Raw genomic sequence first — 16943 nt, forward strand, 5'->3', positions numbered from 1 at the left:
GACGCCAACCGAACTATGCATGGGAAGGTAATTTCGGCGCAACCTAACCAGAGCGACGAAACCTGACATTCCCGTGGACCAATAAGAAGAGCAGAGTTAACATCTTTTCCTTGGTGACATCCAATAGAGTGACCCGAAAACAGCTCGGGGCGGGGGAAATCTGCGGGTTAGCTGGTTGTTCACACTAGCGTGTATAGTTTGTGCGAGCAGCAATTGTGATGCAGTCATAAGACGGCCAGGACGAATTTGGGGCGTATGGGAGTCACATGAAAGGAATGATGCAATGCTTGGCAACCAATTTCTAGCTGGGGATAACACCAGCAGAATCAGAACATGTTTTATTAAACAGTGTTGGCTCTAACAAAAATCTAAAAATATACATATATGCATGGATCTAATGTCGAAGAATTGTTTGTTTCCGGAACACAAAAGCTGAATCGATTTCCCCCCCCTCTACTAATTGTTTTATCGTGAATTTTTTTTTTTAAATCTGTTTTCTATCCAATCCATTTAGCGCTTACTTGCTCCCGTGACGTGTTCATTTATTGTGTTGCCATCCGCGTGCGTTTACCTGACTTTTGATTCCATGTGTTTGTGTAAAGTTTGTCCGTGGCACCGGCAGTCGCCGCACACCTGCCTTGTTTTGGTTTGGGTTTTTTTGTTTTGTTTTGTTTTTTTACCCTCGTGGCATGTCCGAGGGGGACAAAAACCCACCTGCCCCCACCCAGACTAACGTCGAAATAACGCGTTTTTTGGAGGCCATGTGTTAGGTGTTTGTCAGGTAATATTTGCAGCATAGCACACACTTGCACTCTTGCTCGTATTCTCAGCCATTTCATACCGCGCGCTCTGCTGCTGCTGCTGCTCCGCGCGAGATATGAAAACACATGCCCGGCCGGTGGAGCGTCTGTGGCGCGAGCCCGCGGAGCTGGGTGTGATCCAGCTGCAGACTAATGCTCCCGTGTTTTAATCTGGCAATGATGAAATTTATCAGTTCTTTGCTAAAATAAATTCTGGTTTTGTAGGTATGTTACTTATATATACTTGTATAACAAAAACATCTCTCTCTCTCTCTATATATATATATATATACACACACACACAAAATATATTTGTCGCATATATATAGTAAAACATCGGGTGCTTGTTGACATATTTGTGTAACTTGCACTTACAGAACAACATAAGTTCCTGGGGTGTCACTCTTCACATGTAAACATCCTCTTACAGTATACTGTAAATTTAATAATATGAATATCGTAGCGTTTCACCTCTACCTGGACCTATATAACATATTTTTTAGATATTAATAACACATGAAAGTTGTTTACATAATTTATAAAAGTCTAGTTAAACTCCCACAGACTAAAATACAGATAATAAACCACCTGCATAAATATTTGTTGTGGGTTAAAGTTCAACGAGGTCATCGCCTCAGACGCACGGGGAGCCATGCTTCACTGTCCTGCGGTAGTCACAATGTTGGATCGTCGACATTAAAGAAGGTAAACAACAATAACAACAGCAACAATAAAAAAAAAAATACAATAAAAAGTGGCGGAATCAAATCTGGTTTCATCATGTTTATGCTCTCGATGCGGTTTCTTTAACCTGCTCCTGACACTTTCTGCCCCAACCTTAGACTCTCAGTCAGCACACGCAAACTGTTTTCCATGCACGGTGCAACGTGCACGCCTCAACATGCACAGCCCCATAGCAACAGCGCCAAGTAGCGAATAGAAAGCTCAAATACTGTCTCTAGGACCCGGGTTAAAGCGCTGCAGGAAGCACCGTGAACACGTCACGACTTGAGTGGCTGTTGCTGAGTAGTTGAGCATACTTTCGCTACACCCCTCCCTCTCCACCCATGCCGTCTGTTTATTTTGTCAGTCCCGTCGTCTGTGTTGTAGTCATTATAAAACACTGTTTACAACCCCAAATCTAGGTTGCATATTTTTTTAGACTGTTATTACGCTCTAATGACGATGACCCCTGCTTTCTAATCGATTGCCATCTTTTTAAAAAAATATAATTTCAAAAAGTAAAACATAAAACAAAGATAAAGACTGGTATAGACAATGCATTTGTTTTTCTGTTCCTTTTCATGCCCTGAGGTAACAGAGTGTAAACAAGTCCTGCAGAGTCTAAATTGTCTGCTTGTGTGGATCAGCTTTTGGAGATGTTGGCTGAATATGTTTTTGCCTTCTTTTTTTTAAAACTATTTCTGTGAAACCAACATAATAACAACACAATTGTGTTTCACAGTTCACACAAAATAAAGCAAGAAACAGCCCGGTAAAGTAATATTATGTTTATATTTATTTATTAGAAATATGACAAGTGAAAGAACCCAGCCTTTACGGGGTTATCGATGCAGAAAATATGGTTCTTTGTTGTGCTGCCACACAGATTTAAAAGAAGCCTTTGTGCTTGAAATGTAATAAACAATCAGCAAGGACAGCAAAATAAGGTAAATGAAATTAAAGGGACAGTGGTTGTTATCTCTTGAAAATAAACTCTTGACTTTTGTTTTACAGGCAAAAAGAGTCTGGGGAATTTTCCAGCCACTATACCACGCTCCCCTCTTTCTGTCCTATGCCCTTGGTCAAGACTCCACACCCAGTTCCTCCCGACAAACACACACGCACACACACACACACACACACACACCAGCTGTCGGAATCCCTCTGAACTGAGACCAACTGATACAGCTGTTAACAAGTGCTGGTGATACAGTAAATCCCTTTTTTGTATCCTGCCTTGCTCTTTCTCATGGTGTGTTTTAACTGTTTTCTTGGTCACCCTGACAACAAACAGAGAGACCTTCTTGTAAAGTGTAAAATGCATTAACCAAATCCTAAATTAGTACACAATAATCAGTGGTTCTTAGACAAACATACACTGGTTATACTTTTTAAGGCAAATTTTGCCAACAGATATATATATTTTTTAGCTTTGTCATTAAGCTTCGAGGCCTCTTTAGTTACTTCATTCATCTCTCTTGTCAATGCTCATCTCAGCTGAGACCAATAATGCAATTCTCTATTGTGTGCTGATGCCCATTAATCAACTAATTTGCAGTTTTCCCCTCAGGAACTTTCCCCATCTATCATTTCATTTATAAATACAGGACAGCCAGCATTCACGCGAAGCAGCAAACTATCTCAGAGCTCTTAAAGTTTGAAATGATTTCAGCACTCAATCACAGCTCGTCCAGATTCATCAGCTATGCATCACATCTGCCTGGTGAGATTTGTGTGTTCGGAGCTTTGGGATGACTTCGCAGACAATCTTGTTAGCGTGTTTAGCCCTGCTTACCTCTGAGCCTCACCCATCTGTACCCCGTCTTCAAGCCTCATTGTGCCGCACGACTGTAAAACCCGTAAAAGCTCTTCTCCACTCACCTCTTCTCTCCTTCAAACCCATTCAGGTTTTTGGACTTCTTTTATTAATTGTTCTATTTGTTATTTCTGAGGTGGAAGTAACAGGGTGGTAAATTAAATAAAATTAAAATTTCACGATTATATCGAAATTCTTTACAGCACGGTAGAGCTGTTATTATCTACATGCATTATTCTGGATTTCTTCATTCATATGTCAAAGATAAAAGAGAAATTGAAAAAAAGGGATAAAAACAATAACAACAACAAAAAGCTAAAGCGAAAGACTGTAGCGCATTAAACTTTAAACGCCTGTCTGAACAGGTGGGTATTCTGGCAGCGAAACACACACTCCAGGCTCTTACACCATCCTTTTCTTCCTCTCATTCTAGTTTTTCCCATATCAGCACCAGAAACAGAGATTTTAGAGCAATTGGTGCTCCCTTCTGCCTCCTCTGTGTTCAGCTGCTCTGTGCTGCCAGAGGACTTTAATATTTACTTTGTCCAGTAGAGTAAAAGCTTCTGGTGCTGACATTCAGTATTTAAATGTGGAAATTTAAGGAATGATTAAATACATTTTAAGAGAAAGGTTTAAATCCAAAAAGCACAAACAATAAATATTGTCTCTGCAGTATAAATGTAGCTGCTTAAAAGATAATACAGCTGTTCAATAAATACTTTGTGCTCTTGCTAAATAGTCAGTTTGTGATTGTGTTAAAGTGTCTCTTAACAGATGGGGCTGAGCTGACCCAATCTAGCGCACCCGAAATAGAAGGACAAATGTGGTATAACATGATATACAGTACACTGTACGTCTCTGTGCTCATCTGTGGCATTCCCTTCTAAGTTGGATCTGTGGAACTAATTCCCTGAAACTTACACTTGATACGTCTTGTCCGAGCAGGCAGCTCTCCCACATGTAAGGGAAACTGGTAAGCTGGAGTCCACAGTCAGCACATAACTCTTTGGAATAAAAGGACAGATGTAATATAGGCTGAGAGACACAGACATAATAATCAGCTAAAGTAAAGAAATGATCCACAGGCTTGGTAACAGAGGCTTTAACAAACGTCGTATCTAATTCAGGGTCAGGTTTAAGTACACGAGTCCAAAAATGGAGCGCATGTCAAAGGCATGAAACCTAACTTCTGGCTGCGTGTTTCTTTTGGGGCAATGTTCGTAGCTCAGTAAACTATTAATCCACTTGCGAGAGGCTCGCTGTTACCTAACTCGCAGGGGCTGATGTATCTGAATGACTCACCACAAGCACCTGATCCTCGCCCTGCTGTATGCTATCTGTCGGCCTTTGTCACTAATCCCATCACTTGACTTCAGACAGGAGCCAGCTTTTTGAATAAATGCTTTTTACACACGCACAACTACTAGATGGATTTGAGACTGACCTTAAATTCATTTAGTGGCTCCTGTTTTTACTTGTCAAAAGGCAGCGTACAGAAATAATCCTTTTACATTTAGGTTTCTACTCGACTGGGTGCTTTCTGTTCCTGCTTTAACTTTGCTGTTTGCCTTTATTCTAGTGCAACAGTTTCTACAATACTTAACCTTTTAAAAATTTTTTAAATAACTGTCCTGTGAAGTTTTGTAATACTGCCCTGTTATGACAAGCAGAATGCTATGAGAGACAGGGAGGGACATGAAGTAAAGGTCAAATAACATAACACAAAACCCTGTTTCATTACAAATCGTTAAATAACTCTTAAGTTTTTTTCCCCACCAACTTAACCCCAACTAGTTAAAAATATCAAGTTACGGTTTACGAAATTAGAAAGTAAACGTGAGCAAGTAGAATGTATTTCTATAAATCCCATTTACACAGCTTTCGGTGCTGTACAAAACATGTACATTTATATACATACATACTTATATGAATATAAAAAAATAGAAGCAGCAAGCAGAGACATGCTGACGACAACAACAAACAGAAAAGCAGCAGACAAACAGAGTTACAGGCCACAGAATGAGGGTGGATTTAGAGTCTAGACCTAAAAATCAGAGTTGGGGTATGTGTAGTAAAATATGGGAAGCTTAATTAGAAACAAATATGTCAAAGTGGGTGACTAATCTGGTTTTATGGGTTTATTTGGCCTCGTCCTAGGATTCTGTTTGGGTTTGATGCTATGCTGCCACCCAGTGGTCATACATATTGAGCACAACCACAAATGAAGACTTTATTTTGACAGGTCAGTTTAGAATTCAATTAGCCATCTGTGAGTCTCCTACAGCTTCTTATTAAAAGCATAACACCAACAGCTAATTACTGATGACCAGGATCTTTTTGTTTAAAGGGTGGAAAACATTTGATCATCAGTATTTCACAAAACTTAGTTTTTCAGACAGGAAGCTAGGTCAATAATTACATGTTTAAAAAAATAAAAGGAATGAAAGGAGGCGGGCCTTACAGCACTGTTTTATTGATCAGTTTCCATGACCACAGATGAACAATACAGTGAACTTGTAGGCAATGACAAAGCAGATTAAAAGTTTGTCTGTGGTGTCTGCTGTCTCAGTCATAATAATATAGTTACAAGCGACTGAGCGTGAAGAAACAATAAGGTACACAGGCATATTTACAAGCTGTCCTTCGGTGACACGGCCCTGATGCTCGCACATACGTGCTTCAGCTACAACAACTTAGGACAATAGATCTTTATTTCTACACCGCTTTACACCGTTTTTCTTTTCATCCATTTCATTTTACCAAAAATTTACAGTACAAATCCAGTAATCGCATGAAGGTCCAAAAGGAATGGTAGAATTTTCTAATCTAATAATTATAAAAACAACCCGGCCTCTAAAACTCATAAGCTTGGGGGGGACGACTGCAATCAGCTGCATGAATAGTGTGGACAAATGTGGTTTCAGATGACAACAGTTTGATGCAAGAGAAAGGAAAAGGAAAAGAGGGTGGACAAGAACATCCGTCTCCTTTTGTTTTTGTTTTTCCATCATTTCCAACTTTCTAGCATTTCACTTAATGAAAAAAGGCAGAGGCGGAAGTAGAGCGCAAGAGAAAAGTGGCCAGAAAGGACAGCGTTAAACCAGGACACCCCCCCCCCCCCTTTACTGTGCTCTCTAGTCAACTCCAAATTGTCCATGTCCTACACTCTTCGGGACCAATCCAAACTCTGCCACCGTTTATTTTGAAAGCTTCTTCATCCTCTGGTCTAGTGCAGCAAAGTTCTCCTCTATAGCCACAAGATTTTCCTTCATCGTTTGCTGAACCTGGTAAAAAAGAAGAAGAATTAGAGAGAATGCTAACTCCAGAAGTGCGTTAGAGAGACTGATGGGACGGGGAGAGAGGATTTAAGGAAAAAGCTAAATAATCGGTAAGAGAAAAGAAATTAAGGTGCTTAAATATGGAAACCTTTGCCATAATTCAAACAAAATACCAATCAGGTGCAGCCCTGTTAAACATCCATATACCTGAGTCATGTAGGAAAAGTGCTACTGATGATAAGGTTGGGCGATATGTAAACATTTTCCAATAGAGGATACATGATATATTCGCGCAGGTGACTTTTTGATGGGTGGAGCAATGTAATATTTTACATTCTTTTCTTGTTTGGTTCAGAATTAATATAGCTACTTGTTGGATTAGTCATTTATTTATATATTTATATGTGTTCGCTGGAAGAGACATTTTGATTTTTAACTTACTTTTTGTTTAATTTTGGATTTGTTGCTTGGTTTAGTGTGTAAGACAAACACTGGAACGGCCTGTAAACACGGTTAGAGTGGAAAAAAAAAGAAAGAAGACAGTTTCTCTTTGTTTCCCTCCCCACCGTTTTGGGTTTTTGTTTTGTTTTGTTTTTTAATCTAAATAAAATGTTTTTGTTTTTTCTGAACATGGGCTACCATCTTTCTTTCTGTTATGAGTTTGAGTAAATGAATCGCTGCATTTGTTTGCAGCTGGAAGAGGGAGCTGTTAAAACACTGCTATTCTTTCTTCTATTGACTGCTTCTCTTAACTTCAACCAACATTATTAGCAAACTCACTCATGGGCAAATAAATACATAACATTGCTCTTGTAAAAATGATCGGTGAAAGACTCAGCCTATCGTCGATTGGTCGATATATTCGTCCGATCGCCCAACCTTCACTGATGACAATTACTATTAGACAATATTGTTTCAGAAGGCTACACAAAAACCAAAAACAAACATTTCAGTGTTGATAAGAAACTGAAATGTCAGACTTAACAAGCCTCTGTGACACCAAAACATTGTAAAGAAAAACCAAAAACATTTTACTGGATTGAGGCACTGGTTGGTCCCTCCTGCCAGAAGCCTTGAACTGTGAAAGCACAGACTGATTATTGCCTGAGAGGCTTTACAGAGCTTCTGTCCTCGTAATGGGAAGCTGTAGTTTGTTAGATTGTTACTTCTAGCTGTGAAAAGCTGCCTCGGCTGTGCACTCTGAAGGGTATTAGAGGACACTTTTTCCACTCATTCACTACATATACAAAGAGGTTACGGCCAAGTGTTTGAACATGTCAAGTTTTTCTTTCACACCAAATCTAACATTTTCATCTGCTATTGTGAAAAAGTGGTTCACAAAGTTTCTACCAATTACTGCAGAAACGTTCGTTTCTGTAAAACGACAGCAACTGTATAACTGCTGGCGTCTTTATGTCGAACTGTGACACATTTCTGCTGGCCAGTGCCAAGTTTACCATGGCTGCAGTGGCTCATTCAAGCTGACCGTTTAAGTGGATAAAACTGCTGAGTTCTACTCTCCCTGCAGCGCTTAGAAATTATTTATGTTGCTACAATTGTTCAACGGGTCTATGAACTTCTCACCTGTGTTAGCAGGGTATTATTGTCCTTCAGGGAGTTGTTGATCATCTGCTGAGTGGTATCCAGGTGTGTCAGCAGCTGGCCAAACTGCATGGCTGTGAGATAGAGGGTTGAAGTGAAAAGGGAGAATTAGATAAAGGACAGGAAGTAAGTAATCCTTAAATTCAAAACATCTGCTAAAAAATGAAATGTCTTTGCTGTCAGCTGAAGGAGAAGGGCAAAGGATTTGATGCAAACCTAATCTAACAGTGATGAACGGCAGCTTGAAAGATTAAACTAAGTATTTTCTTTTTCAAGTTTTCCTTTATTGGTAAAGAAAGATCAGAAGAAAAAAGGTGCAGCTAAGCTCTGTCGAGCAAAGAAGCTGCAATGTGTGACAGATCGGTGCAGAGAGAGGCTGGATGATAAATGACCTCCTTCAGCTCTCAGAACTGAATTATCAATATAATCTATTAATGCCAAGGTTCCGCTTTCATGTGCTAAATAATAAAAAGATGATAATGTGATATATATAATATCATGCATCTCTGTTACCCCAAGGGGGTGTTTAGCAGTATTGCAAGATTTAGTTTAATTCCGTTACCATTTTGAGTCTCCCCTCTCAGTGATTTTTTGCCCTTTGTTATAATAGAACGGCACGGTTTAGGCTAATTCCATTATCTATTTGAATCCCGTTTTCCCTTAGTTTCATCTTTTGTCTCGTTCTCAGACGTTTCCACAGTGGATGCAAATGTTTCTCTCCAACACAGATGCTGCCTGGAACGTGATCTGGGTTCACACCCTGTTATGTTCTGTGGCAACACCCAACATATTTTCAGCCTTTAACGCCACATCCCATCCCCGCTAACCTACATACATTCTCTCCTTGAACTCTCATGGGTGTCATTTCAAGGTTCGTCTCCCCTTACATAAAGGAAGAGCACATAAATTATCCATGTTTCCATTGCGATCCTTACCGGGGGGAAATTTGCCCCAAGAGCAACATTATTACAATATTGGCCAATTACTGGCACACACTAACCAAGTACATTCATCTAATGTTAGAGTTTTAATAAGCTCCTACACCCCTGAAACACCTCAGCACCTTCTGCATTTCATGGTTTTGTGTGAATGGACGGAGCAGTTTCAGTTCCTGCGTGTTACCTTGCTCATGGAGCTCCTTCACAGCAACGAGCCTCTGCACCACCTGAGGTATGGAAGTGGACATGGCATCCCACTTCTGCACCACATCATACAACTTTGACACCTGGCAGGTAAAAAAAAAAAAACACATTTAATGATTTTTATAGAAGCTGTCAGCCAGCAGAATTTTTCTGTACACACACATTTAAGCCTCGGGTGACTTTGTGGATATTTTGTCCTGCTTAAATTGTTGCCTATATTTTAAACTTTCCTTCACATTATTCTGATGCCAGAACCAGAAATGTTGCTCACATGCTTGAGATTTGAACTTTATTTCTTTTGGTCAGTTTACACACTGATAAACCAAAGCGTGCCGACACTTCAAAGGGCCTCTGAAGCAAGTTCAGGTGTTATTTTATGTTTAAAACCCAGTTGTGCTGGACTCTAATGACCTCTAATGAACAAATAAAAATGAAAGATTTTCTAGTTAGTTTTTTTTGTCTTACACACTTTTCAGATGGTCAAATACAATATTTTTCTAAAACACCAATATACCTAACACAAACCAACCATTTATACCGTTATTCATAGAAATTATATAATTAGCATAGCCTGCCCTCTGCTGGTCAATTACATATACAACACGTGAATGCATGAAATCTGTTAGTCAGATCCTGAATCGATTCATTATTTAGAAAGAACAAACTAAAAACAAACTATTCAATTACACTTTGGTTTGGCTCTTATGAATGTGCGCAGTTTGAAATATCAGCATTAAGCTGAAATTGTATAAACAATATTCTTCCCACTTGTTACCAGACTTTTGTAAATATACACTAGAAGTTTATTGGAATGAGAACCTTAACACTGATGAAAACATTTCAGCTCTAATGATTGCAAATGTCTGTCCGGAAGAAACATTTACTGAAACAGCCTCAAAGTAGACAAATCACATGCGGTCAGTTTGAGCTTGGAAGTTGTAAAGAAACAGATCTGCAATTATTACAGCCTTTATTCGATACTGAAGGTGGTCAGGGGTCACTAACCTTGTTTTGTGTTTCAGCGTCTTCAATCGCTGCCTTGTGTTTAGCAATCTCATTCATCTTCCCGAGGACACTCTGCAGGAGAGAAAAAACACATTATACGTATACGGTAATCTATTCTAATTTTGCAAGAGGTACCACTCGGGGGCAACTAGTGTTTCACTGTAAACTATGTCACAAGTAACCCAACATCATGGTCACTGTGGCATATTTTAAAACTAAAGATATTTATCAGCTGAGCAACAAAGTAGCCAAACATTAAGGCACAAACTATAAAAGCACCGACTCAAAGCTGGACCGACCTAAGCTTTGTGTAATACCCTCCATTCTGAACGTTCTCCTTAGGTTTCAGGTATATGTTGTTCTTAAAAAGCAAGCAGTGACCTAAAGACATCCTCAGAGTGACTTTTTGGGCCACAAAGGAACTGCAGCTGGGCCGCAGTTTGAAATTACTTACAAGTATGTACAGTTACATATTTATATTAATTTAATTACATAAAAACTGAATGAAAACTGGTGCTAGGCGGTGGTTAGTTTGTGATATTACTCTTTATTCTGGGCAAAAACTGAATGCTCTTGTATTGAAGTTTGTGTCCCAGTGGCAGGTGGGCTACACTGGCCTTAACAATATGCATATGACCGGATTAGCATTAGGAATTTAAAGCCAACCATTTGTTGTTATTTTTTTAAATACAATTTGCAAAGAAATACATAATTTTCTGTTATATTTTGATTAGACTGAAGAATTTAAATTCCGATTGGATTTTATAGTTTTTAAGTGGGCTGCAGCACTCTTGATTTTGGGAATAACTGCTATAGAGAAACAGGATGAGTTCTTGCAGAAAAGCAAAATGTTTTTTAGTTTTTGTTAGATACAAAAGCTACAGTCCAGATGCCCCTCCAACTGACACATCCAGGCCTGCCTCTGTACTAAACGCAATGGATGAAACTCAAAAGAGAGCAAAATATATACAAAAAACAAAACCCACTACCCTTTCAAACCAAAATGCATCTAGGAAAAAAAACTGATGTACGAATGTAATCAAGATGCAACTGTCTTGTCACTTCATATGGAAAGGCTGCCTCCTCCTAACACTGTGCTGTAATGCTGTACGGGGAGTAATCACCTGCAGTCTTGCCTCCACTTGATCCAGAGTAGCAGAGTCCAGAGCACTGACCCTTGCCTGCAGGAGCTCTATGGTGTCCTGATACAAAGGAGGACAAGTTTATATATAAGATCAAGCACAAAACTTTAGGTTTTTGTTCCTCCTACTGGCACAGCAGCAATAAACAAACTTGAAGGAACTGATGTCACCTTTGAAGTATGACCCAGTTCTCTGGCTGCACATCAGATACCCAGAGTTTTGAATAGAGAGACAAACTCCACAGTGTGTTCTTACCATCAAACTGGTTCCTTGAGCACCAGCACTCAGAGGTCCCTATAAAGTAAATGTGAAGAGGGAAAAATGCATTTTAACAAGAAACAACAAAGCCACCGCTTGAATTTACATAAATCAAATGGAATATTTTATTTTTTATTTTACTTGAAAACAGAAGCAAGAAAATTCTGTTGTGAGTGTGACATAGAGACAGGCACACAGAATTAGTGCGAATGAGAGCAAAGACCCATGAAGACAATGTGTGTGTGTGTGTGAGAGAGAGAGAGAGACAGCGGGACTGTGTGTGTACCTGCTTGTCTGATCCTGAGCCAACAGCCATCTCCAGCTCAGCTAGACGCTTCTCCACTTCCGCCATCTACAGAGACGGAACAGGGCAACACATGGCTGGCAGTGACAACAAGCATCCCACAAGAGACACACAAACACCCACATGTATGCCTTCCTCCTTTTGTCCTGCTTATTGCCATCTAGTATTCTGACATTCCACTCAGAAGAACAGAAACAAAGCACGTCGAGGAGACCATACAGCCTCATTTTATGTGTGCATTCATCACAGACATTTATCCACCTCTCTTTCCTCTTTACCTTGGCAGACTCATTAAATTTCTCCTGCTCTGGTCTGCTGTGTAACTCGTAGAGTACCACTCCATCTGGGCCCTTAGTTAATGCTGTCGGCTTGCCGTCTCCTGCAGAGCTGCCACGGCTGCCCTTAGCGGCTTCCAGCTGGGTGAGCAGACGCCTATGAGAAGGGAAGAAAGACACAAAGGGATAATATGTTCACCATTGTTACCAACCCCATGTGCTGCCATGAGTGTGGTCCTCCCTCCCTCTCAATCCTTTAAGTCAGTGTTATTAACTGCAAGTGAAGGTTTGTGAAGGTGTTTTCCTCATTTTTTCTTTACTTTCTCTCATTTGTGTTTTCCCCTTTTAAGCCCACGGCTTCCTTTGCTTGTGCTCAGTTGGGCGCTGACATTTTTCAAAGATTTCTGTGTTCTTTTAGTTAATTTCCTTCCCTCAATCATCTGTCACTTAGTTGTGTTGTGCTCCTGGTAGCCATGCCCTTTGAGATCAGCAACATTTATGTGTACAATTAATCTTATTTCCTTACTACTCCATCTCATTAATAAATAATTTCCCCCAGGGATTAAAATAATTTCCCCCAGGGATTAATAAAGTATTCTGATTCTGATTATATCTGGTTAAAGCTTGGAAAATCCAATTCCCATATCAATCACTCTTATTCTCTCCATTTCTCCAGAGCACCCTCTTTCTTCCCAAGCATTTCAGTTTCTCAGATCACAGTGCTGGCACGATCTAACAGACTGTGGTGTTAAGTTTCAGGTTCCAGGTGCTTGCCCTCGTTTGTGCTTCATTGTCTTGTTAACTCCAGCCAACTCACCTGGCCAGTGCGCCATCTGGGTCAGCCAGGTTGATGTGTGCCTGTGGTCCAAGCAGTGAGTCGAGATGGGCTGAAACCAGCTGCTGTTTGAGCTGGGCTGCCTGCTGGGCCAGCACCACTGGAGTGAGGCGCTCCTCTGCATTACTTTCCTTTGTGGCAGCCTGGACGCAGAGAGGCACATACATCTTTGATGCCAGGTAATACAATCTGTGTGTAGTGCAGTATCAAACACTAATATTTTTGCATTATTATTTGATCATATATTTTTGGATTAGCTTTTGTAAATAAAGGCATATGGATCTACTTCTAGACCATATTGCTCGCTAACCAATCAAAAATACAGAATTGCAAATAAAACTTAATGTGAACAATACAGAAACATTTACTGCAATGAGCATGAACAGTTGTCTGTCTCCATTATCAAGTTTGCTGACGACACTGTTGTTGTGGGCCTGATCTCAGACAACATCGAGAAGGCCTACCTGGAGGAGATTATGAACCTGGAGACCTGGTGACAGGAAATTAACCCCCTCCTAAATGTCAGCAAGACTAAGGAGATGATCGTGGACTTCACTACAAAGCAGGCGAGGAATTACAAGCCCCTCATCATCAGTGGCACGCCAGTGGAGAGAGTGGACAGTTTCCGGTATCTGGGTGTCCACATCACTCAGGACCTGTCATGGTCCTGCCACATTAACACTCTGGTTAAGAAAGCCCACCAGTGTCTCTTCTTCCTCAGAAGACTTAGAGACTTCCACCTGCTGCTGAGGGTGCTCAAGAACTTTTACTCCAGCACCATCGAGAGCGTCTTGATGGGAAACATCTGCACCTAGTTTGGGAACAGCACCAAGCAGGACAGACAAGATCTGCAAAGAGTGGTGCGCTCAGCCGAACGCATCATTCGATCAGAGCTTCCTGACCTGCTGTCCATCTACACCAAGCGGTGCAAGACCAAAGCCAGGAAAATTATGATGGACTAGGGCTGGGCTATATCATACCGGTAATACCGGTGTAATTTTGGGCAACGATAGGAAAATGACATATCGCGATAGAATATGGGTAAAACGCGCATGCGCAGTGCCTATGTTTACATATACACATGGCGGCGACGCAGAATGAGTAGAGCGAAAGTGGATCGTTAAATGAAACAGATGAACCAGAACTGTTTTGTAGAAATGCTGCAGCTTCACTGGTGTGGAACTGGTTTAGCTTTCGTCCGTCAGATACACAACAAAGCACTATTTTTGGTAGAGCATGCTGGCGGGCCGTCGTTATTACCGTGTTGTTTGGAAAATACGGCGCACTTAAAATCAAACCTTTGATTTTTCTGAAAATCGACAGGTCCCCTTATAATCCCGTGTGCCTTATGTGTGAGTTCTGGTTGTGTTTACTGACCTCGAAACGATTTTATGTGCACGGCGCTGGAAAATCTGTCAAATGTTTTAGTACGACTTTGCTAAGCTACGAAGCTGCACCGCTTGATGGATTGTCGGATCTATCGTAGGCAGGAGCCTGGCGGAGTGATACGTACTGCGCTTCAACATAATATTACCGTATTGTGTGTGTATAACCTCTTTTTAAGTTTTGTGGATATTATACATGGTTATGCTGAGGATATGTCGGCCAATTTCCACTGGAAATGCCTTTTGGTTAAACTGTCAGCGAGGAATTTGCACTGTTACATTTTTATATAACTTTAATGCACATAAAAAAAACAGCTGCTTGTTTAAGTGAAAATATATTGATGGGGTTTTTTGCACTAATAAAGTTGTGGAGTTGTAAAGTGTTTTGTCTAGTGTCAGTTATATCGTTATCGCAAATTTTCAAATGTATATTGTGATAAATATTTTTGGTCATATCGCCCTGCTCTATGATGGACCTCTCCCTTCCCAACAATGAACTCTTCTCACTGCCGAGGTCTGGGAAGCGCTTCCGCTCCCTTAACGCCAAATCAGAGAGAATGAGGAGTACTTCTTCGCCCCAGGCTATTTGGGCCCTGAACCAGATGTAGGACTGGACTCACTCACATCACCACACGCACTCTAGTTTTTAATTCATAATTCTTTACATAAACTGTTATTTGCACATTTTACTCTAAATTTCTAAGTTAAAATCATTTTTTTTGTGGTAATCTGTAAATCTTACTGTCAATTCTTACTGTCATTTAGTGGTCGGCACAGCAATAAGAATTTCACCACGTCATACTGTGTATGGTTGTGTGTGTGACAAATAAAATTTAAATTTGAGGGTGTGAGCCATTTCTTGCACGATGACAGGAAGGAAACTTTGTCAATCAACACTGTTGGTTGTAATCTAGCAAATTTTCACAGTGGACTTTAGCTTTAGTGCATTGTTACGCCCCTCTGCAGCCCCTAATCTCCTCAGTGTGTTCAGCTGGTGCTAATTGGCCACACCTAGTCAGGTGTTGATAAAAGCATACCTGAGGCAGGCTTTCAGGAAGCTCACTAGTCTTTGCCTTGGTGGCACCAGCCAGTTTAGCCAACCTGCTATGCCATTTTAAGATGAACCCTCTTCTCACTAACACTCAGGTATTCATCAGATTAGGCTTTGGATTAGATTTGCTGAAATTGTTCCAACTCAATGGTTGATCTTCCCTTCAATAAATGCAATACTAAATTATCTATGAGCAATGTGGAGGAAGGCTACTAACATTAAAATACAGGTAGAAGAATGATCATCCCTCACACGCTCTTTTGGACGTGTGTACACGTTTGTTGCTTGCAGGTTACCTGGATGGTGTCCACCTCCTGCGTGAGTTCCTGGATCTCATTCACTAGGCGCTGATACTTCTGCTGAGGCGTCTCCTTCACTCCACAGCCCTCTCCAAGCTAAGCCACAGAGCAGAGAAACTGAATGAATATTACTCAATATACAAAAGAGCTGAGAGAAATGATCACACCACTAGCATCACATGCTCTCTGACTTTTATCAGAAATGACAAACACAAGAGTGAACAAAATAAAAAGTCTTTTTATGAGAACAAAGTAATGTTCTTCTGCTGAACAGAATATACTCACAATCTCAAATTCTCCTGACTCATAGCCAACTCTTCTGCTTTTACTGATTCTGTCTGAAAAGTCTGGAAAAAGAAAGGACAAATGTGTTGAGAGAGAAAGTGACAAACACGACATTAAAAGCTGAAACTGATGTTTCTAAGAATGCAAATCTATTTGTTATAGCACAACCTGAAGGAATAAAATATTTTAATTTGTTTTACATGTATTTATTGATTTTTGTTTTCTTTACACTAAAGAAGAAATTTATCTTATACAACAATTAAATACAAATGACAGCAGATGAAAATTTTAAAGACAGGGCAGCCAAAGAAGCACTGAGAATAAATGACAAAGCAAAGGAATGTGTGTCATTTACTTTTCTTTTTTTATTACTTTTGCCAATTTTAGCAATATGTTAACTTTATAGGCTTTAATTCAATGAACCAATTAATAATCTCTTAACTAACTGAAGCCAAAGCAGCTCTTCTTCATTCTGTACCTTAACGAGGTAGATATGTTAGCAACAGACTAAAGTAACACTTTGTTTTTTGTCTACAAATGTGACACGATAATTCACTAATTTCCAGTCAAGTCTGTACATTTTTAATACCAGCCACAAATATATAATTTCATTTTAATAAAGGATAAATACTTTCTTAAAACACATGGATGTTGTAATTTGTAACTCAACTCAGGAGTAAATTGGTGCATTTGACAGACACAGTGGATGTAAAATGTAATAAAGAAACATGTGACCTAATGCA

General features: G+C 40.0%; 1 protein-coding gene across 1 annotated transcript; it reads right to left on the bottom strand.

Annotated features, from left to right (window-relative positions):
• Positions 1-5796: 5796 nt before the first annotated feature.
• On the bottom strand, positions 5797-16262 carry dctn2 (dynactin 2 (p50); the record flags this gene model as incomplete). Its single annotated transcript, XM_014335961.2, is given in 11 exon segments — positions 5797-6623; positions 8202-8293; positions 9342-9444; positions 10367-10438; positions 11491-11568; positions 11764-11802; positions 12053-12118; positions 12349-12502; positions 13163-13323; positions 15913-16011; positions 16201-16262. Coding segments are annotated over 11 exon segments (1013 nt in total), but the record flags the coding sequence as incomplete, so codon positions are not given.
• Between the last annotated feature and the right edge of the window lie 681 nt (positions 16263-16943).

The sequence above is a fragment of the Haplochromis burtoni genome, unplaced genomic scaffold (genome assembly GCF_018398535.1).
Source record: "Haplochromis burtoni strain Fernald_Lab_line unplaced genomic scaffold, NCSU_Asbu1 Contig_125, whole genome shotgun sequence".
In the NCBI taxonomy this organism is placed as follows: Eukaryota; Metazoa; Chordata; class Actinopteri; order Cichliformes; family Cichlidae; genus Haplochromis; species Haplochromis burtoni.